Source organism: Helianthus annuus, chromosome 4 (assembly GCF_002127325.2).
Source record: "Helianthus annuus cultivar XRQ/B chromosome 4, HanXRQr2.0-SUNRISE, whole genome shotgun sequence".
NCBI classification, from domain to species: Eukaryota; Viridiplantae; Streptophyta; class Magnoliopsida; order Asterales; family Asteraceae; genus Helianthus; species Helianthus annuus.
Window position 1 is genome coordinate 64,861,021 of NC_035436.2, and position 22,725 is coordinate 64,883,745.

At 34.9% G+C, this 22,725-nt stretch overlaps 1 protein-coding gene across 1 annotated transcript; it reads left to right on the forward strand.

Annotated features, from left to right (window-relative positions):
• Positions 1–674: 674 nt before the first annotated feature.
• Positions 675–10,916, forward strand: LOC110895132 (uncharacterized oxidoreductase At4g09670). Its single transcript, XM_022142413.2, has 2 exons — positions 675–1,181; positions 10,229–10,916. The coding sequence occupies exons 1-2, from the start codon at positions 720–722 to the stop codon at positions 10,850–10,852; spliced, it is 1,086 nt and encodes a 361-aa protein (XP_021998105.1). The 5' UTR covers positions 675–719; the 3' UTR covers positions 10,853–10,916.
• The last annotated feature ends 11,809 nt before the right edge of the window (positions 10,917–22,725 follow it).

Below are 22,725 nucleotides of genomic sequence, written 5' to 3' on the forward strand. Positions count from 1 at the left end.
CCTAAATTGACCGCTTCAATTCTGGTGAAATTTTGACGATATATTTGGCAACTTCGAAAGGTACTACTATAGTACTATGAGTGTGATCGTAACAGTCAAAAGGAATTCGTACAAAACTACAAATACCTTATTATTATAAGAGTAAATTAAGTTCAGAATGATTCTAAAACCATTGGCAGTTTGGCACTTATACATACATGCTTAACGACACTTGAGAAGATACAGTGGCGGATCCAGTAACTTGTTTTAGTGGGTTCGTTTTGGTAGATTCTCACTATTTTTTCCAAATCATACAAAGTTCTTACTATTTTTTTTAAACTGAGTGGGTTCATATAAACCCACAAAACAGAGTTGGATCCGTCACTACTTCTAAAATATATTTTCTGAACCTTAAATCCCAATTTGTTGGGAAAATGGGACTAGTTGAGGTGGAAATTGGTGAAGCTGATCTCATTGGGATTAAATAATTTTCATTTTAAAAGTTAGGTTAAATTAACTTTTGGAAAATGGACCTCTGGCCAATTGTCCCATAAGACGAGGGCATCTTCCATCTAAATAACATATATTAATGAAATCCATGCTATCAAAGTTATTAAAAATACACTTGAGTTGTTTTGTTCAAAAAGAACAAAATATATGATGTATAATACATTTCGCCATTTTGGTGTCTACACTTCCCCGTCTTATCACTCCATATCAACTCAAAACTCCAACAAAAAATGGAAGAAACCCGAATCAGATTCGGGATTATGGGGTGTGCTAACATAGCCCGCAAGGTATCGCGGGCTATATTACTCACCCCTAACACCACCATCTCCGCAATTGGCAGTCGCTCTCTTGAAAAGGCGGTCGTGTTTGCATCAGAAAACCATTTCCCGGAATCTACCAAGGTTTATGGCAGCTACGACGCCGTATTGGATGACCCTGATGTTGACGCGGTTTATGTTCCTTTACCGACAAGCCTCCACGTGCGGTGGGCGGTTCTTGCTGCTGAGAAGAAGAAACATGTTTTGCTGGAGAAACCGGTGGCGCTTAACGTAGGCGAACTAGATACGATACTGGCGGCTTGTGATTCCAATGGGGTGCAGTTCATGGATGCAACCATGTGGATGCATCATCCACGGACAGTGAAGATGAAGCAGCTTCTTTTCGATGAACAAAGATTTGGACAGCTTAAATCGGTATAATCTCCTCTTTGTGATAATAATATTCAAAAAGAGGACGAGTTCTATAAAATAGTCTTGAATTTAAAAAGTTTCTAATCGATAAATGCTTTTCATGTGTTTCTTAGCGTAACAAATCCATTTTTCTTTCTTTTTTTTTAAGTAAACTTCATTAAAACACATCGCCGACCCAAACGGCAAAAAGCCAAACAACAACACCTCCGACTCAAACGGTCAAAGGGCAGACAATTACAACATATACAACGGGTATTTACACCACTATACCCAGCTAATATAATTACAAGAAGATCTATTTTTAACCCAAGCGAAACCTCTCGATTTAATCTCCCCTAAACTCTCTTGCGGACTTCATCTAATCTGATTGAATACCAACTCGTTCCTTCATTTCCAAATACACCAACACGTAATTATCACCAAACCTTGAATGAGACTCTTAGCTTTTTTTTCCAACTTGAGAGAAATTGTGGATATCTAAAACGTCTTTGAAGTCGAATGTGTAAATCTGAGGAATTTTGCACCATGCACTGAAAGCCGTCCACACCCAATCCGCCACCGAACATCCAGTAAATAAATGCTCCACCGTTTCCTCAAAGTCATCGCAAAATGGGCACATAACCGAAGTAATATCCACGTTTCATCTTCTTAAATTAACTCTCGTAGCCAATCGATCCAAATTACCTCTCCACGCCACGATGTTGCATTTTAGAGGCACCCGTTTACACCACCCAAATTTAGGGAGATGACAATTTCCTCTATCTGCAATTAAAGCATTTTTGACAGCCTTCACTGAGAATTCTCCCAGATTACCATCGTTCTAATACTATTGATCCTTATTATTGGAAAGTCTCACCCTACTAAGAACCTCTTGACATTCCTGCCAATCTTTAAGCCCAGCGACAGACATGGGCTTTCTAATCCAATTCCACACAAATCTTGCATTCCTTGATTCGCCTCCACTCTATCTGCGACCCTGCATATTTTAAACAAATCCAAACGAAACAAGTGTGGCCATCTATCCATGAAAGGCATATCACCTATCCATGTGTCTAACCAGGATCGAATCTCCTCCCCGTTCCCAACCTTACTCAAGATCAAACGGTTTAACCCCTTCCCATTTAATCTCAAATTAGATATCGAATTCACTATATTTTTCCAACAACCTGCAATGTTTTCATTAATCGGGAGGAAACTTCTTTGATTAATTTTACCATGGCAAGCTTTTACCACCTTCCTCCAAAGATTATTATTTTCGACCATGTACCTCCACACCCACTTAAAAAGAAGAGCCATATTAACCTCTTTAAGTTTGTTGATACCCAACCCCCTTTCAACTTGGGCCACGTAACCCAATCCCAAGCCACCCAGTTCATTTTGTTAATATCGATAGATCCCGCCCAGAGGAATTTCTCATTTTAGCTTCAAGAATCTTAATGATACCAACCAGTACTTTGTATAGCGAGAAGTTATAGACAGGGAGGCTTTCCAACACTGAATTAATCATGGTGAGTCTCCCCCTATCGAGATAGTTTTAGCTTTCCAAACCGATAATCTTTTATCAAAAACTTCAATAATCGACATTCGATTATTAATTCTATTCATATTAGCCCCCACCGTAATCCCCAAGTAACTGAGCGGGATTTTATCAGAATTACATTCCACCACTTTAGCCATATCCTTAATAACACCTTCTTCCACTCCCATACCGTATAAGTTAGATTTATGGAGGTTAATATTTAAACCAGAACATAAATAAAAAAATTCTCAGACATCTAGTCACGTTTAGCAAAATGTCCCTATCATATTTCCCCAACAAAAGGGCATCATCAACATCAAACAGATGAGAGATTTTCGGGCCATTGTTAGGAGTTTGAATACCTTTAAAGAACCCGTCAATCCCAGCTTTGCAAAAAATACTAGACAGAGCTTCCATCACCAAAAGAACCAAAAACGGCGACAACGGATCTCCTTGTCTAACCCCTTTGGAGCAACTAAATTCAGAAGTAGGAGATCCGTTCACTAAAACCGAGGATCTAGCCGAAGCAAAACCCCTTCCACCTATTTACACCATAAACTTGGAAAACTTATTTGACCCATGATGTTCAGAAGAAACTTCCAATTAAAGTTATCATAAGCCTTTTCAAAATCAATTTTTAGAAGGAAAGCCTTTTTCTTCTCTTTTTTAATTCACGCTATAAGTTCATTTAACATTAAAGGGCTATTGAGGATATACCTACCTTTAAGAAATGTCGTTTGGTTTTCCGAAATGATGGTCCCAATCACCTTTTTAAGTCGATTAGCAAGGATCTTGGATATAGTTTTGCTTATCACCCCGATAAGATTGATCGGTCTATAATCTTTCAGGCTCACCGGGTCCTTGTTTTTCGGGATAAGCGTAATGAAAGACGAGCTGCATCCTTCCGAGATCGAACCTTTACCGTAAAATGAGGCTATCAAGTTAGAAAAATCATTCTCAAATAAGTTCCAATAACTTTTAATGAATTTGAAGTTAAAACGTCTGGCCCAGTAGCTTTATCCGTTCCGCACTCGAACACGGCCATTTTAATTTCTTCACTCCTGAACGGGACCGTCAAGGACATCGCATCCTCCTCCATCAAACGCTTCATATTATGGCAATTAAGCTTAGGTATATCATTGGTATTTTCCTTAAATGCCCTTTTGAAGAATCCCAATATCTCCTTTTTGACCAGAGATGGTTTAGAAGTCCATACCCCATCTATCATAATCCCCAGGATATTGTTAATAGCGCGCCTACTATTGATATATCCATGAAAGAAAGCCGAGTTTTCATCTCCTTCCAAATCCCATCTAATTCTAGCTCTTTGTTTGAGATCTTTAATTGTACAACCTTTCAACTCCTTTAAATCTTTCAAACAAACCAAATTGATCCATTCCTCCTCTTCGGACAACTCCCTAATCTCTAACAATTAATCCATATGTTCTAGATCTTCTTTAAGAGTCCTCTCCATTTCTCCTTCCTTAACCAAATTCTAAAAACAAGAAAATGATGTTACAATTATCCATGAGACTTATCTTAATTGTTGTAAATATGTAAATAACAATATCTACGTACCTAAAATAACATCAATATTTTGAAATAAAAGTAACATATGAATTATCACGGAGAAATTGCAATAAAATAATTTATATTAACTGATTTTATCGCCAACACTAATTCAGAATATTTTGTTATTCATTCATTGTGAAAATCTAAAATATTTTGAGTATCTGAATAAAACAAATAAAAAATATATATGTTCATAATATATATTATAATGAATATTTATATATAATATTAATATTAGGAGAAGAGATTTGATGATTTTTTAAAAACATTTATTATATTATAATAGGGATTAAGATAAGTCTAAGTGATATTCATTCATGGCAAAAATCTAAAATATTTTGTGTATCCGAATAAAACAAATAAAAAATATGTGTGTTCATAATATATATTATAATGAAGATATTTATATATAATATTAATATTACAAGAAGAGATTTGATGATATTTTTTAAAAAATTTATTATAATATAATAGGGATTAAGATAAGTCTAAAAGATATTCATAAATTAAATTACAAAATAAAAGTAAAAATTATGATAGTAAAGGAGCAAATGGCATGTGACATTATTTACAATCCATTATTAGTATTAGATTAAATTTTAATTATTTTCTAATATACTGTTTTTATCAAAGTATTTATTATATCAAGTACTAGCATATAAACCCGTGTATTACACGGATTAAATATAAAAAAACTGGATTGAATAATATCTTAATTTATAAGTATTACAAACCTGTGTATTACGCACATAAAATGTATAAAAAATTGTAAATCATACTTCTATATAATCCTGGTCACATATTTAAAAAACGTAATAATAGTATAATCTATTTTTTGCATTATTCTGATTAGTACTAAAATAAGGGGAGGAGGGGTGGTTCACTAGTGATAGATTCTATCACTCCCATTGTCCAATAAAATCATGCCATGTCATCAACCAAATTTCTATCACTAGTGATAGAAATGTAGGGGGGTGGTATCACTAGTGATGGGATTCGAATGTACAAGTATTAATGCACAATGTACAAGTCATACCCTATCACTCCTCAAAGTTCAACGCGTTATGCCCATAACTCGTTACACTCCATCACTAGTGATGGAATTGGGCGGGGCGGTGTTCCACATGCTATCACTCGTTATGATGACTCCATAACGGACCACCCCGTGTGGCCTAAGGATGGTTTAGTAAAAAGATCTAATTATTGTATTTTTTTATTTCATGATAATATTATTAAAATACATTGTATTATTCTAATAATATTAACTAAACATCCTAATTTGGTTATTAACATAATTAAATTAAATTTATTATATTAGTAAGGATAAGGATTTTAAAAAATATTTTAATGTAAAATGTAACTCTAAATTGTAAGGTTGAAGAAGAGAGTCACACATGACAAGAATCTTACATTAAAAGTTAAGTTAGATTTGATCTTTTATTTGTAACTTTATCATTTTTATCAATAATTAACAGTTTAAATCATTTGGTTTTAGAAATACATGTAGTTAATCTTAATGATGTTTTATATTAACAAATGAAATTATTATAATAATGCATAAATAATTAAATTGGAGATATTAACAATAAGAGTAAATTACTTTTGAGTCCCTGTGTTTTAGTGCTTTTAACCACTTGAGTCCAAAATCAAAAAGTTTAACGACATGAGTCCCTAACCACTCATTTTATAACGTTTTGAGTCCATTTTTTAACACTTGTACTTTTGATTTTAGACTCAAGTGGTTAAAATTACTAAAACACAGGGACTCAAATGTTATAAAATGAGTGGTTAGGAACTCAGGGCGTTAAACTTTTTTATTTTTGACTCAATTAGTTAAAACTACGAAAACACAGGGACTTAAAAAGTAATTTACTCCAACAACAACAACAACAACAATAATAATAGTTTTGTTATAGATAAAAATAAACTAACGATTAAAAGGCTTTTGATTTTTAAAGGATATTCATATTTAACACACACATATTAAAAAAATATAATAACCCTTTCTCGTATGTTATAGTGGCGAAGATAATCATGATCTCTAATCTGTAAAATCGGTATATTCAAGAGATAAAGTAATTCTTATATTTTTATCTCTATATCGTATAGTATAATTTATTAACCCAAGCATCATGGTATATCATTTTCTTTTGAGGGAAAGGAGGTTTATTTAGAACTAGTATTAAGCCCTTGCGTTGCAGCGGTTGTCATAAAACTGTGTTAAGTAGTAGCAATACTATACCATTGCCAGAGACCACCAACACCGGAAAAACTCGTAAAAACAAAATAAATAAAAACGCGAAAAAAATAACGCCGAGCGCAGGGGCGAAGTATAGAAGGGGGGGCGCCTGACCCCCCGAACTTTTCGATCAGTAGTGTTATATATGTAGTTTTCTTATAGAAATTTTTGGGTATATACGTTTTCGATCCCTCGGTTCTATAAATTTTTTTTGGGTATATACGTTTTCGACCCCCCCCCCCCCGGTCATTCAGGTCAAGCTTCGCCACTGGCCGAGCGAAAAGAAGACGTAAAATCTTTGAATCAAACCGAAACGTAAAACATAAAAAAGTAACTAAGTCCATCCAGGACCTGCGTGTTGGACGAACTTGTCAAACGCAGAAAAATAGATGTGACGCGATGGGCAGTAAAACGGAAAAAAAATATACGAGAAAATGTTGAAGCCCACACGCATGTTGCGGTGCGTTAACTCACAAAATTTAGAACGAAACGAAAAACTTGGGAAAGATGAAAAGTATGGTGGATCAAAATTGAAAATAAAAAATAGTTGGGATTAAATTGCAAAAGATAAAAAACTTTGGGTTAAAAATAAGTGATATCTATATATTGGTTATTAATTAATATCTAATATTAGAGTAAACTACCATTTTGGTCCCTGTGGTTTGGTCAATTTTGCCCTTTTAGTCCAAAACTCAAACTTTTTGCATCTGGGTCCCTGTGGTTTCAGTTTTATTGTCATTTTGGTCCAAAAATGAAATCAGGTCATATTTGTCTTATAAAATCCTGTTATTTTGTCATTTTCCGCAGGGGCAAAATGATTATTTCTTTTTTATAAATAAATATAATATTTTATAAGACAAATATGAACTGATTTGCCCCTGAGGAAAATGACAAAATTGCAGGATTTTAAAGACAAGTATGACCTGATTTCATTTTTGGACCAAAATGGTAATAAAACTGAAACCACAGGGACCCAGATGCAAAAGGTTTGAGTTTTGGACTAAAGTGGCAAAAGTAACCAAACCTCAGGGACCAAAATGGCAGTTTACTCTTAATATTAAAAGAAGTTTATTAAACAACTATAAATAAAATTTATAAGGTTGAAGGAGAGAATGTCATGTGTCATTATTTGGAGTCTTTTCTTATAAGTTATATTATTTATTAAGATGGAAAATGGTTCTTGTATTTATTTATTTATTATTATTATTATTATTATTATTATTATTATTATTATTATTATTATTATTATTATTATTATTATCACTATCTTTATTATTATTATTTATTATGGTTGATGTAACATAGAAAATTATTATCACATGGAATTTTGTTGACAATATTATTATTAAATTAATAGAGAAAATGCCATGTGACATTAAATGAATTCTTTTATTAGTATTTCCTCTATAATAATTTGTAAAATAGTTATGTGAGTTACTTTCACTATTCAATTTTGTATAAATTTGTATGCTTATAGTACTTTCACTCATTGCATAAGTTACACTTATTTATTTAAATTTCATTTTATACATTCATTGCACAACCTCCTTTTAGATGAGTTTTGTTAATGCTTTGACTTAGATTTCTTTACTATCATAATGTTTTACGTTTTGGTCTAAATTTGTCAAGTTAGTATTTTGCAACGCACGTGTCTGTTTCAACATTTTTACGTCTGTTTTTTGTTTGGTTTCATAGTCCCGTGCAACGCGCGGGTACTAAAATCTAGTTAGATTATAAATAGTAGAACTTAATCACTATTCATTAACCACAACATTATAACTTATAATTATTTTTGAAAACACTTAGAACTTGATCATCATTATTTTTTTAGTGTTATTGTTTTACAACCGTATATAATAAAATTGATTCTAGTGACTCAAGAAAGAAGTTAAAACTTAGAAATTATATTTGGATCTCTGAAAATGTAAGTTTTCTGTTTGTTTCACTATTTTATTTAATATGTCATTTCACTTATAAGTATTATATACAAATTTATGATTTATAATTTTTTTCAATATTCAACCCTTGTAGTGTAATACACGGGTTTGTAAGTATTATTTACGAAAAAAATATATACTAAAGCAATATAAACAAGTACCATATATAAAACTGAAAACAAAAAATAATAATAATCATACGTAATATAAGACAAAATTACACAAATCAAACTTTATGGATTCCCAAACTTGTACCTTATACCTTTCAGTTTAAAAAGCACTATAATCAACCGTTTAATTTAATCTTTGTTGCCAGAATCAACCTTTCCACAAACTAAGTTTATTTTCTTGGTTAAGTCACCTCGCATGCTTAGTATGTGAGGGTATTTTGACTTTTTAAATCCTTATTTAATATATTTTTTAACAAACCACAAAACCCTTTTGGTTCTTGAATCGAGAACGATGGTGACAGTGGTAGTTTGATTTTGAAAATGGGAGAACAATGGGGATGAGCGGTTGTTGGTGGTTGATAAAGGAGATGGAGGTGTACGACGATAGTGGTATGGTTTTGTTGTAGGTTTAATGGTGTCGGTAATGAGGATGGTTGTAAGTGGTGGTGGGGATGGAGATGGGTCAGGGTCAGTGGTGCAGTGGAGGTAGTGGTTGTTCAAGTCGGGGGTAGTTAGGGTTTTAGATTAGATCGATGGTGGGGCTTTGCAGGTGGTGATGCAGAGGCCTAGGTTTTTTCAATTAGGAAAAAAATAACAATAGATGGAGGGTTGCAGGTGAGTGTCCGAAGGTGGTAGTTGATTGGTGGGTTTGGTAATTCTGATTCAGACCGTTCAAGTGAGTTTGTTGCAGGTGGTTATAGCGGTGATTTCCGGTGGTGGTTGGAGGTTGGTGATGATTAGGGTGGAGATCAGTGGTGTTACAAGCGGTGATGGGAATGGAGGCTGGTAATGGTAAAATATGTGGAGTTAGGGTTTGGAATGAATAGGATTTTGTTATGGTGTTGTAATGGAGGTGTAGTCGAGTGGTGAATGGTGAGTTTCAGGTGGTCAGAGTTCAGATCGATTGAGGTGTTAGGGTTTCACACAGTTGTGATGTTGTTGAGGTGATGGTGGAAATGTTGATGGAGGCTAATGATGCCCGTGATGGTGATGGTGATGGTGGCAGTGATAGTGATGGTGGAGGTTTATGATGGCAGTGATGGTGGATGATGATGGTGGGGGTGATGGTGATGGTAGGGGTGATGGTGATGGTGATGGTGATGGTGATGGTGATGGTGGCAGTGATGGTGGAGGTTAATGGTGAGGGTGATGGTGGATGTTGATGGTGGTGGTGATAGTGGCGATGATAGTGGATGGTGATGGTGGCTAATAAAGGAGGGGATGGTAAGAGGGCACATTTACCCTTACATGTGTTGCATGCAAGTTGATTTAACTAAGAAATTAAACGGGGTTTGTGCAAAAGGTTGATTCAAAAAAATAATAATAATAAGTAGAAGGTTGATTATTTTAAACCAAAAGGTGTAAGGTGCAAAATTGGGTATACATAAAAGTTGATTTGTACAATTTTGTCTAAATAAAAATCCTTATGTTTCAAATTGATCTCTTAAATAGATAAGTAAAAGATAACTTAATAAGAAACAAAGAAAATATTTTTTAAATAGTTTAAAAAACTAAAATAGAAATATTAAACTTATCATTATACATCATAGCTCACACCGATAGACAAATGACCAATAAATTATTTGATAGCTATTTCATACTGATTTTGACAGGTCCATAGTACGTTGACATTCTTAGCAGAGGAAGATTTTCTGAAGAATGATATTCGTGTAAACCCTAATCTTGATTCCCTTGGAGCTCTAGGAGACATTGGATGGTATTGCATACGTGCCATCCTATGGGCTCATGATTACGAGCTTCCAAACATAGTTACCGCATTTCGTGACCCTGAGTACCACGAATCAGGAGTTATCTTATCATGTGGTGCATCTTTAAACTGGAAAACAAATGGGAAATTCGCAACTTTTTATTGTTCATTCCTCTCGAACTTATGCATGGACATAATCGCTCTTGGAACCAAAGGGAACTTTCGTGTGCACGACTTTGTTATACCGTTCAATGAAAAAGTGGGATCTTTTTATGCAGTGGATAATTCAAAATGGGCAGAAAGGGCACTTGGGTGTGCTCCTGAACCGAGTGAGCTTAAGATAGAAATTAATCTGCCACAGGAAGCCTTTATGGTGCAAGAATTTGGTCGTTTGGTTGCGGGAGTTCGGAGTAATGAGGCTAAACCCGAGAATAAGTGGCGAGTCATTAGTAGAAAGACTCAACTCGTCATTGATGCAGTTGTAGCTTCGATTAAGAATGGCTTTGTGCCTGTTGAAGTTGTTTACTAGATGTCATTTATATGCCTTCAGTTTGGTGTGTTGGTGTATGTTATAAAAAAGCTGGTTCACGAAAGTAGTATTTTGAATTAAAAATCATCTTTATTTAGCATGTTTTTTTTTTCTTTTTTATCACCAAGCCTTGAAATGGCTGCATTACTGGTTAACTGGTCAAAACGATTTCAAAAATCGGATGATCGCTAATTAAATAATTTAAAAATTAAACATCTATACTATATAATAAAAGAAACCATTTTAGGGATACTTGTCATCATATTAGGCCATGTTTTATAGATAAGTATTATTTTAGTTTAATTTTTTATAATTAATTATAGATAATTCTCCTACTAAATATTTTTAGTTTAATTTTTTTATGGATAATTATTATTTAGTTTAATCTCCTTCTCATTTATAATATTATTTATTTAACTAATAGAGCAAATTACGATTTTGGCTCCTGTGGTTATAGCACTTTTACTCTTTTAGCCCAAAAAGAATTTTTAACATCTGAGCCCCCAACATCTTTTTTTCTAATCTTTTTGGCCCCTAACGTCTTTTTTCTAACCCTTTTAGCCCCTAACATTTAATGGATGGGTTTATTGTTAGGGGCTAAAAGGGTTAGAAAAAAAAAACGTTAGGGGCTCAGATGTTAAAAAATTACGGATAAAGTTCCATAAATTATCTTATTATTTATTTATATTAATTACTAGGTTAGAAATTATATCCTAATAATTAGAACAAATATCGAGCATTTTCATAACGATGGTGGAGGGAACGATTTTCTTCTTTATATTAATTACTAGATTAGAAATTATATCTTAATAATTGAAACAAATATCGAGCATTTTCATAACGAGGGGGGATGGAACGATTTTCTTGCTTAACAAACAATTTATTTATTTAATATATTTAAAAACAAAAAGAATAATAACTACATTTATCATACTAATAAAATTATCTAAAAACAACCATCTTTTTAAGATTCAACTCAAGTCTATATGTTTAAATTTTAAAGTTATATAACTTAATAATTACCGATAATTTATACTTATCTAGTTAATTTAAATATTATTTTGCAGCTATAAGTTTATCCAATTGGCTAATTACTATATGCCTAATCTAAACATTTCAACAATATTTTTAGAACTAATAAATTAAGACCACTCTTATTTAAATAAAACTTGGGTTCACGTCGTGAGAAAGTCGATGATACAGTTTCTCTTCTAATCAATGGTACAAATGTTTTTATATTTATAAACTTGACAAACATCGCAAGTTTTGATCATACATAAAACAAAATTTTGTTCGGATATCATAAAAGTGTCTTAAAATATCGTTTTATAACTGTTAAATCTTCGTTATTAACTATTTGATATTTTATTTTCTCAACCCGTGTAATACACGGGATAATAACCTAGTATAAATATATAGCGAACTTGAAGTAAAATATAAAAATTATTTATTAAATTATGGAAGCCTTAAATAAATAAAATAATTGAATTTACAGTAGTAAAAAACCTAAAAGAATCCATTTTTTTTAAAATCAAGTCTGGTTTCGAATTGTAGTTGAGTGGTTCAAATACAAACAACCGGATTGGTTATGTATCAGTTTTTTAAAATATTTTTTTATTTAATAGACTCAAGTAAGGGTGAGTGGGGCACTTATCGGGGAACGGAGTGGAGAGTGAAGTCCTTGAGCGGAAACACCGCCGCCATCAAATCGGGGAGGGTGAGCGGGGAGGGGGATCGGTGTATGTTCACCGCACAACCAAACCCATTTTACCGTTGGGCAACGTTCGAAAACAATAAAAAAAAAATTCAATTTTAACCTATATAAATAACCAACTTAAATCTAATTTTTTACCACACAAATTCTCAATCTTACTCTAAAAAACTTTCAAATACAACACAAAGCAAAACCGAGCAATGAAAATGTTACTCTAAAAACTTAAATCTAATTTTTTACCACACAAATTCCGCCGGAAATGTTGCCGTTCATCCTCGCCCGAAAGCGCGAGATCGCTAACAAGTACGGGTGGCCGTACAATTTCTAAAATTTTTATGTAGTATTGCGATGTAATTTTTATTTTATTAAATGAAATGTAGTTTTTTATTTTATGAAATTATGTTTTACTTTTTATAAAAATATTTTCTTAATTAAAAAAATAAAAAACAAGTCCCCCAAGAGAGGAGTGCCGCCATCAAATTGAGGGTGTGAGGGGAGTTAAGAGGGAGTTGACGTGACGCGTGCTGATTGGCCCTGAGTAAGAGAGGGGACTGCCCTAAGAGAGGAGTGCCCCTCTCACCCTAAGGAGAGTGGGGGTGGTCACTAGTGATAGAATTCTATCACTCCCAATATCCAATCAATTCATGCCATGTCATGACCCACTATTCTATCAATAGTGATAGAATTGTAGTGGCGGTGGTCACTAGTGATAGAATTCTATCACTCCCAAATTTTTTTAATTTTTATTTTAAAATTTTAAAATTAGAAATTAACAATAAAACACTAAATTACAAATTTCATTAAAATTAAAAAATAAATTACATAGCAAAATAAAAAAAACAACTAAACGTTGGAAAAAAACTAAACGGGTGGCATCTCCTAACCCCACTTTGCACAAATCTCGCGCTTTTGTTGAATTACAATTGACTTAAAAGGTTCGTCGAGATGGGCGTGCTTCTCACACAAGATTTTTAAATCATTTTATCTTTCAACCGTTTTCAAGTGTCCCATGTACGCCTACTCGCGTTCAACTTTTACGGACATAATTTTATCTTTTCTTTCTTCGGCCTTCTTGTATCGCGTCACTTTCTCCTCTTCGATTCTGAAGATCGACTCTGCCACCACTTCCTTCCTTATAATGAGCTTCCGCTCGTGCACATTCTTTCACCAATACGATTGGTTCCATCACATCAATAATTCTAACATTTTTGTCAACAAAATTGGCGGTTAGCATATTTCATTTAAACATGATGTTTATTACTTCTCCTTGTTTACATATTACTACTTTCAAGATTCTTTTTAAGGCACTAGTGTGTTAAACCTATTCATAACAGGTCAATACATGACCATTTCTTAATATATCATTCTCATTGTTTGACCCGTTCTTGACGGGTAAACACATAATCATTATTTCGTAATTCTTTAACTCATTTGGTGTACTACACTACACATTTCCTTTCTTCTCTAGCACTCCCTTGGTTTGAAATTAAATTATTTCTCAGCTTCTGCAGTTTGATTTTTCAAGGTCAAACTGCCACTTATTTCTTATTATATACATGCGTATCGAAGTACACGTTTGTATCCCTTTTTAATTCAAACATGCTTACGATCTCATAGCTTCACTGTTCCAGTGTTTTCTTGCAAACACTCACCCTTCCCGTTTTTAAAGGTTAGTCATAATACTTATTTTGCTTACAATACCAACATTCTAGTTCCATTCGCTTATATACTTTCATTTCTTTTTACGCATTCGAGTACCCAATTAAATGGGTAATGGCGTATATTCTCATAATGAGATTCAAGCATACCACTTACGACCCGGTAACATCAGGTTAATTGCTTTCAACATAAATATTTCGTTCTATCCGTATAACGGGTTGAGCTTCATATATTTATTATTGCATTCACGACCACCCGTTCTAAACGGATGGTACCTTATCCTTACTCGACTTGTTCAACTTGAACCGGTCGACTTGCATAGCTTATCATAACCTTCTTTAGCATAACCAAATCCGCAAGGGATTTGCATCATTCGTATCTTTCATTCCTTGAATCCGTTTCGCGGATTCAAGCATTGCATTCACATCTTTCATCCTTAAATCCGTCTCGCGGATTCAAGAATTGCATTCATATCTTTCATTCTTTGAATCCGTCTCGCGGATTCAAACATTGCATTCATACATTGTCAATCCATACTTTCTTATGGACTCAATATTTCATTCTTATCACTCATACCTTTCACCCTTACATAGTACTCTCAACCTCCCGAGAGTCTTACTACCCATTTCACCCACACGCCTAGCCGCTACCAAATTTTATTGGACATCCCTGTAACAATTATCACGGTCTCACGAACGTCATACGTTTCTTGTGTACTGGCCAGGTACACCCTCCACGTACTAGTTTCGTGTCTTCGCGTAATCGCCACCTTATGTCCGAAGGATTTAGTTTCGGCATGTGTGACATTTTCAAAACTTATTTACCTTGTCGTTATTATAATTTGTTTAAAATTTTTCTTTCACTTGGTTAACTGTACCATTTCATACCCCCATACGTTAGATTTATGTACCTGGGGTCAATTCGCCTCATTACTTGCCTTGATGACGGTCCCAGACCACATTCACAGTTCATCTCTCCCAACAATTGCGCTTACCCTTCACATAACATACTATTAGTTTCCTTCAATTACATAATCTAATACTTACTTACATTCGCTTTTGCCTTTAGGCCTCGATCGAGTCTTGGGTTGTACGGGCTCTTGGTCATGAGAGCACACCGGTTTGAGTTCAAGTATTTACCCCCCGTTACTTGATTCTCTCAAACCAGGGCTCTGATACCAACTTGTTACACCCTAACACGTATTTGACAAAAAGGTCGCAGCGGAAATTTGAGCCATAAAATTTCTTTTATTATAACTGTCTTAACTTACTTGAATTTCACTTTTCAAAACATCTCATGTATATCGAATACATCAATTTAACTTTTTACAAGATAAAACATAACTTGCTTGAATCGAATTACTCTCTCATGCAATCCCGTACAATCCTTCACATGACTCGGTCCTCGGTATCCATTCCTCGATGATTCTCGTGTCTCGTATTACCTGCGCTCACCACATAAAAACTCGTAACATTAGTACGTATTATAAACATACATCATTTATTCACGTTTACTTTTCATTCCGTTAACTTTTTACATCTCGGCTTTCCATCTGATCATACAATCCATGGTGAGACTTCTTTGCTATTCCTGCATTATACTTCATTCACTAGGCACACTAATATTATCGTTAGTACTCAATTTCATTGGGTACACGCATACCTACTTTCATACACACTTATACACATTCATACTTCCGCACATAACCATTTACGTACATACGTACATACCTACATATAAACACTTCTACATCATAACATACATACCTACATACACACCTTCCTACATCGTTACGTACACATATAACATTATACATATAAATATACCTACACATCCCTATTTGCAACATATCTAACTCATACATACCTACACACCTACAAACCCTCATATATCCGAGTATACTTGCTCGCATACTTATAAACATACCCACATAAGTGCATACATGCTTTCATACCATTCCGTATACGTGTTTAGAGACATACAAACATACATACGTACCAATCTACAAGTGTGCTTACTCTTATACTCATAAAACGTAAGTTAAATTAGTCATACGTAGCTTGAAACACGTTTAAACGAGTTCCCAAGACAAAACGGAGCAAACGAACAATTTTTGCCAACCAAGGGGGCTTCGCGTGACGCCAAGGGCCTTGGCGTCACGCCTAGCCCCTGTTTTCACAGAGAAGTTGCAGCTAACTGCTGCATATTCCCAGCACGATCCGGTTTTACGGAAACGAGCATAACTTCCTCGTTTTTGATCCGTTTTACCCGATTCTTCTTCCTACGCGTCCGTAATTTAATTCTCCATCTAATGGAGTTAAAATCCAACATCCGACATAATAAGATTTCAGATTTTTAATTCTTCGGCTTATTACCCTCTTACCAAATTTCGACCCGTTCATGCATTCATCAACATAACTTGGTTGTTTGCTCTAAATTCCTCATGAACCCTATAATTTCAACATTTATCTATCATAAAAGATTAAGTTCTCGGATGTCTTGCATCCTCTTGACCCACTTTCTCTCAAGAGCTTATTTTGACCTGTTAAGGGTACTTGCGCATTTTAAGGTCCTTAGCTTACGAAAATCATACTTCTCACTTTCTTACTTTTTCAAAACATTACACTAATCGAATAGCTCATTTCTAAACTACTTTTAATATCATATACCCAATATACCCATCAAGGGCATTTTAGTCAACTTTAATCCCATCATTTACGACGAAAGACTTCAACACATATTTGACCTCAGACATCATGCTTAATTAATTAAAACACTTTATTACTTAATCGAACTAAGAAGTGAATACGAAAATCACTTACCTTATGCGTCCGTGCTCGTATCCGATTCCTTGCCTTTTATTGACCCGTTAACACCTCATACTTGAGCCCGTCTCGACGTGATTCCTGTACTTTCATTTCATTGAAATCACGCTCTTATTAGCATACTCATTTGTACATGTTTGATGTTCTGAGAATGGGTCAAATAAAACTAACTAAATTACCCTATTTCTAGACTCTCTAAGCTTTAAATTTATAAAACTAAGACTCGACCTAAACCCTAAAAATACGCAACCGGCAAGTGAACCGATCGACGTAGTAAAGCTAAAGTAAGTCCGAGTGTCGAACCCACGAGACTCTACTGACTACGCTACGACTCTATCTAGACTCAAACTGACACGACATACTAAATTGTTTATTAATTGGGGGGGGGGGTTTCTAAAAATCCTAAATAAAATAATAAAATAATACTAGAAAGCTAGACACGAACTCAAACGAAAGGTCTGATCAGTGAGAATGAAGACTACCTAGGCTAGACGCAGGCTATACTCAGAATGGATTCCTAAATGATAATGATGTGGTGTGGAACCGAGATCTTCTAATGCTAAACCTATTAAGATACCACTAAGCCCCTCAAACACTCTCGAGGCGATTCTTGTGGCACTACCTAGGATGTTATGCTCACCGGTTTTCTAGATTTCTTGTCCGTCCTCTAGTTTCTTGAAAGTGCTTATGTAAGACGCTCTACTTTGCCGCGCGAACGTCTAAAGCAACTATGGGTTTAATCTTGGCTTTATAGACAATGGGTGGTTAATTCCTTATAACTACTCCGAGACCTATCAATATCCTCGAGCCTTTCCGCGACGAGTCTAGCAGCACACTTGATTTTAATTAATTACCGAATATTGTTCCTAAGGTTACTAGTGCACTTTTTCACCCTAAAGAATTAATGACCTATTATGTGATATAGACACTCACCTAAGTCAAGAACCCTAATTCGACTCTATTCCGTGATAAAGACCGTCACCAAGAATCGAATGGAACAAATAAACAATAAATAAATAATCACAAGCACACATATGCACCAAGACAAACTATCATAGTGTTTACAATACAAGAAAAGTCCACAACCACATCAATAATCAAATAAAAATCCAAACTTTGTCATGCCATAGTCATCGCCTAGGTAGTTTATGGTTTTAGCCGGAAAACATCATCAAAAACAAAGTCAAAAGCATTGTATCAACTGAATTCATTGGTAACAAAGTCTAAACAAACAAAGAACGAAAGAAAAAGGTATGTAGAACCCGAATCTTCACTCCCGAATGCTCAAAAAGGCTATCCCAATGATTCCAAGCTTCCAAGATGCTTCAAGCACGTCCACAGCCTTCAATCAGCAGCCAATTCTTGCCCAAAGATGCCCAAGTTCGTAATAATCCCGCTGTGCACGCGTATATGTTATTATATAACCAAAAACCCTAACTTGCCATGCAATCCGCAACCTTCTGCCGACACAGACTCTTCAGGCGGCCCGCATGAAGAAATGGCTTGAGCTAGCGCGGGTCGCCTAAGGGTTTAAATCCTGAACATCTTTTCCAAAGCTCTCGCGGCCCGCCTAAGGATCATGCCTAAGTTGACGCGGGGCGCGAGAGGTTGTTATTCTTTTAATTCTTCCTTTAAGTCAATGCGGGGCGCGAGAAGATGCCTGTTAAGTCCACGCGGCCCGCCTGGGAGCTCCAGAACTGTCATTTTTCTTCGTTTCAGCTCCCGACTTCCTCGGTTTCCGTGCCAGCCTTCCGCCTTTCCAGAATTCTGCTCGTTTTTGCTCCTTTTGGCTGTAAAGACCTGGAAACACAAATAAATCAATAGTATGTACATTCTAAACTAAACCGACACTAAAACTAACTAACTAACGACTAAAACCGACGCGAATACCGATGTATTTTGCAATACATCAATGTTAACAATCATATCAATCGCATATTTCACACTTAACTTTCGTTAGTCATTTCTAACAAACATAGCTCATATAATCATACCCAAATACACTTAAACTCATGTAATTCATCATGTCATTACATTTAACACGGATTGCTATAACATGTACCATACGGCTTCCCATAATCCTACCTTTAATACAACGAGTCAAATCATGTTTCTTATACTTAGTTGACTTTCAGAAGTCAGCTATTAACCATATTTAACTATCGACTTTCATCATATACTCGTAACATCATAATCGACTATACGGACGACACTATATACATTTTATCATACGCTTGGTATGTGTACCATCTTTTAAGCATAACGTATAACTAATTCATTCATAATTCTTCTAAACTCATACATAACCCATCAAAACCTACTACTAACCATCATGGATCATTCCCAAATAAACATCAAACATATCATCATCATATTTCTCCTAATTCATCTAACAATAATTCATCATACCCATATAATACATCAATCTTTCAACAAGACTTTAACATAGGTGGTGATTCTAGTCATCATCTTCACCCTAACTAACGGGTTTCTCCTCTAATCATCAAATTAACACAAACCATACGTAACCCGTGTTCTATACGTTGATTCTAACCCTTATACATGATCAATTTCATACTAACTCACGGATTTGAACATAACCCACTTCACACATGATCACAGATCTTAGATTTAAGACATACCTTATGATCCCCTTGTGAAGGTGATCACTAATTCATGTTCGGTTGTGAATTTGAGCCTTGATTTATTCTTTAATTTGAAGCTTTGAAGAACTAGGGTTTTGGGTCTTTTGATAGCCCTTGCTCGATCCATCCAGAACACACACGAAGATGTGTGCGTGTGTAATATTTTTCTTTTAATAACTTAACTTTTATTTATCCCACTTTAACCCCCTTGAGTTTGCCTCTAAGACACAATTGGCACTACTTATTTCTTTTACTAGTTTTTACCATAAACCTTAACTAGGTAAAATAGCCTAATATTTATTTTGGGATATATTATATAAGAACCTTTTACGAATATAAACATTCGGATTTTTGGGGCGTTACAAGTCTACCACCCTTAAACAAGGTTTCGTCCCCGAAACCTTCTTCATTTCCGTTTAACACTAATTATCTTCTCTTCCTGTTTATCAATGAGTCCTCGAGCCCATCTTAATGACAATCTTCTACCTTCAAGAACTCGTCCCCAAGGTCCTTATTAGTGTCGCTTTCTATGATAACGCTAATCTCCAACGCACCACATAGATAGTGATTCATTCATCATTCTATTACTCGTATATCATGTGCACATGTGTGGTTTACTTGAAACCATTCATGTTATTTTCGTCACTATTCGATCTTATTTCATAATTTACACATATACATGTATGTTTAACATTAACTGGTACATTATCATAGTAGGTAACTATCCATCCTCGATTCATAATTTATTCATATAAATGACTTCTTCCAAACAAGTCCATACTTTCCTAATCATACTTTCATATATCATTTTCATTTTCATTTCCTTGACCAGTCAATAACGATCAATACACATACTCTTCCAACCTTTAATATGATCCGTTCTTAATGGATCTAATATTTTCATCTCATCTCTTAAAAATTACACCCTCTACATACTCTGTATAACATTTAACTTTTGTTTTGTTACCACCACAAGACTACTATTTCATAGTCACACCAACGTGCTTAAGTCTAACGTTAACCTTATTCTACGTTTTCTACAATTACTTGTTACTTGCATACCTTTACGTTACCTTTAAATCATTTCGTTCATTCCTCATTACTATTGCTTTCACATCATGCATTACTTAATTTACATATATCCATGTGTGTCATACTAGTTTATATCTATACAACATAAGTCAAACATCTTACTAACCTCTTTTCATTTCACAATCCGACGATCCGTAGCCCAGATCGAACATCTTCTCCTCGATTACTAGCCGTAACAGACCAGGTTTCATTCATCCTTATAATGAGCTTCCGCTCGTGCACATTCTTTCACCAATACGATTGGTTCCATCACATCAATAATTCTAACATTTTTGTCAACAAAATTGGCGGTTAGCATATTTCATTTAAACATGATGTTTATTACTTCTCCTTGTTTACATATTACTACTTTCAAGATTCTTTTTAAGGCAATAGTGTGTTAAACCTATTCATAACAGGTCAATACATGACCATTTCTTAATATATCATTCTCATTGTTTGACCCGTTCTTCACGGGTAAACACATAATCATTATTTCGTAATTCTTTAACTCATTTGGTGTACTACACTACACATTTCCTTTCTTCTCTAGCACTCCCTTGGTTTGAAATTAAATTATTTCTCAGCTTCTGCAGTTTGATTTTTCAAGGTCAAACTGCCACTTATTTCTTATTATATACATGCGTATCGAAGTACACGTTTGTATCCCTTTTTAATTCAAACATGCTTACGATCTCATAGCTTCACTGTTCCAGTGTTTTCTTGCAAACACTTACCCTTCCCGTTTTTAAAGGTTAGTCATAATACTTATTTTGCTTACAATACCAACATTCTAGTTCCATTCGCTTATATACTTTCATTTCTTTTTACGCATTCGAGTACCCAATTAAATGGGTAATGGCGTATATTCTCATAATGAGATTCAAGCATACCACTTACGACCCGGTAACATCGGGTTAATTGCTTTCAACATAAATATTTCGTTCTATCCGTATAACGGGTTGAGCTTCATATATTTATTATTGCATTCATGACCACCCGTTCTAAACGGATGGTACCTTATCCTTACTCGACTTGTTCAACTTGAACCGGTCGACTTGCATAGCTTATCATAACCTTCTTTAGCATAACCAAATCCGCAAGGGATTTGCATCATTCGTATCTTTCATTCCTTGAATCCGTTTCGCGGATTCAAGCATTGCATTCACATCTTTCATCCTTAAATCCGTCTCGCGGATTCAAGAATTGCATTCATATCTTTCATTCTTTGAATCCGTCTCGCGGATTCAAACATTGCATTCATACATTGTCAATCCATACTTTCTTATGGACTCAATATTTCATTCTTATCACTCATACCTTTCACCCTTACATAGTACTCTCAACCTCCCGAGAGTCTTACTACCCATTTCACCCACACGCCTAGCCGCTACCAAATTTTATTGGACATACCTGTAACAATTATCACGGTCTCACGAACGTCGTACGTTTCTTGTGTACTGGCCAGGTACACCCTCCACGTACTAGTTTCGTGTCTTCGCGTAATCGCCACCTTATGTCCGAAGGATTTAGTTTCGGCATGTGTGACATTTTCAAAACTTATTTACCTTGTCGTTATTATAATTTGTTTAAAATTTTTCTTTCACTTGGTTAACTGTACCATTTCATACGCCCATAGGTTAGATTTACGTACCTGGGGTCAATTCGCCTCATTACTTGCCTTGATGCCGGTCCCAGACCACATTCACAGTTCATCTCTCCCAACAATTGCGCTTACCCTTCACATAACATACTATTAGTTTCCTTCAATTACATAATCTAATACTTACTTACATTCGCTTTTGCCTTTAGGCCTCGATCGAGTCTTGGGTTGTACGGGCTCTTGGTCATGAGAGCACACCGGTTTGAGTTCATGTATTTACCTCCCGTTACTTGATTCTCTCAAACCAGGGCTCTGATACCAACTAGTTACACCCTAACGTCGCAGCGGAAATTTGA

Coding starts and splice junctions, on each gene's coding strand:
- LOC110895132 (XM_022142413.2), top strand. CDS start 720: ATGGAAGAAACCCGAATCAGATTCGGGATTATGGGGTGTGCTAACATA. Junction 1,182..10,228: donor GATTTGGACAGCTTAAATCG/GTATAATCTCCT, acceptor TGATTTTGACAG/GTCCATAGTACGTTGACATT.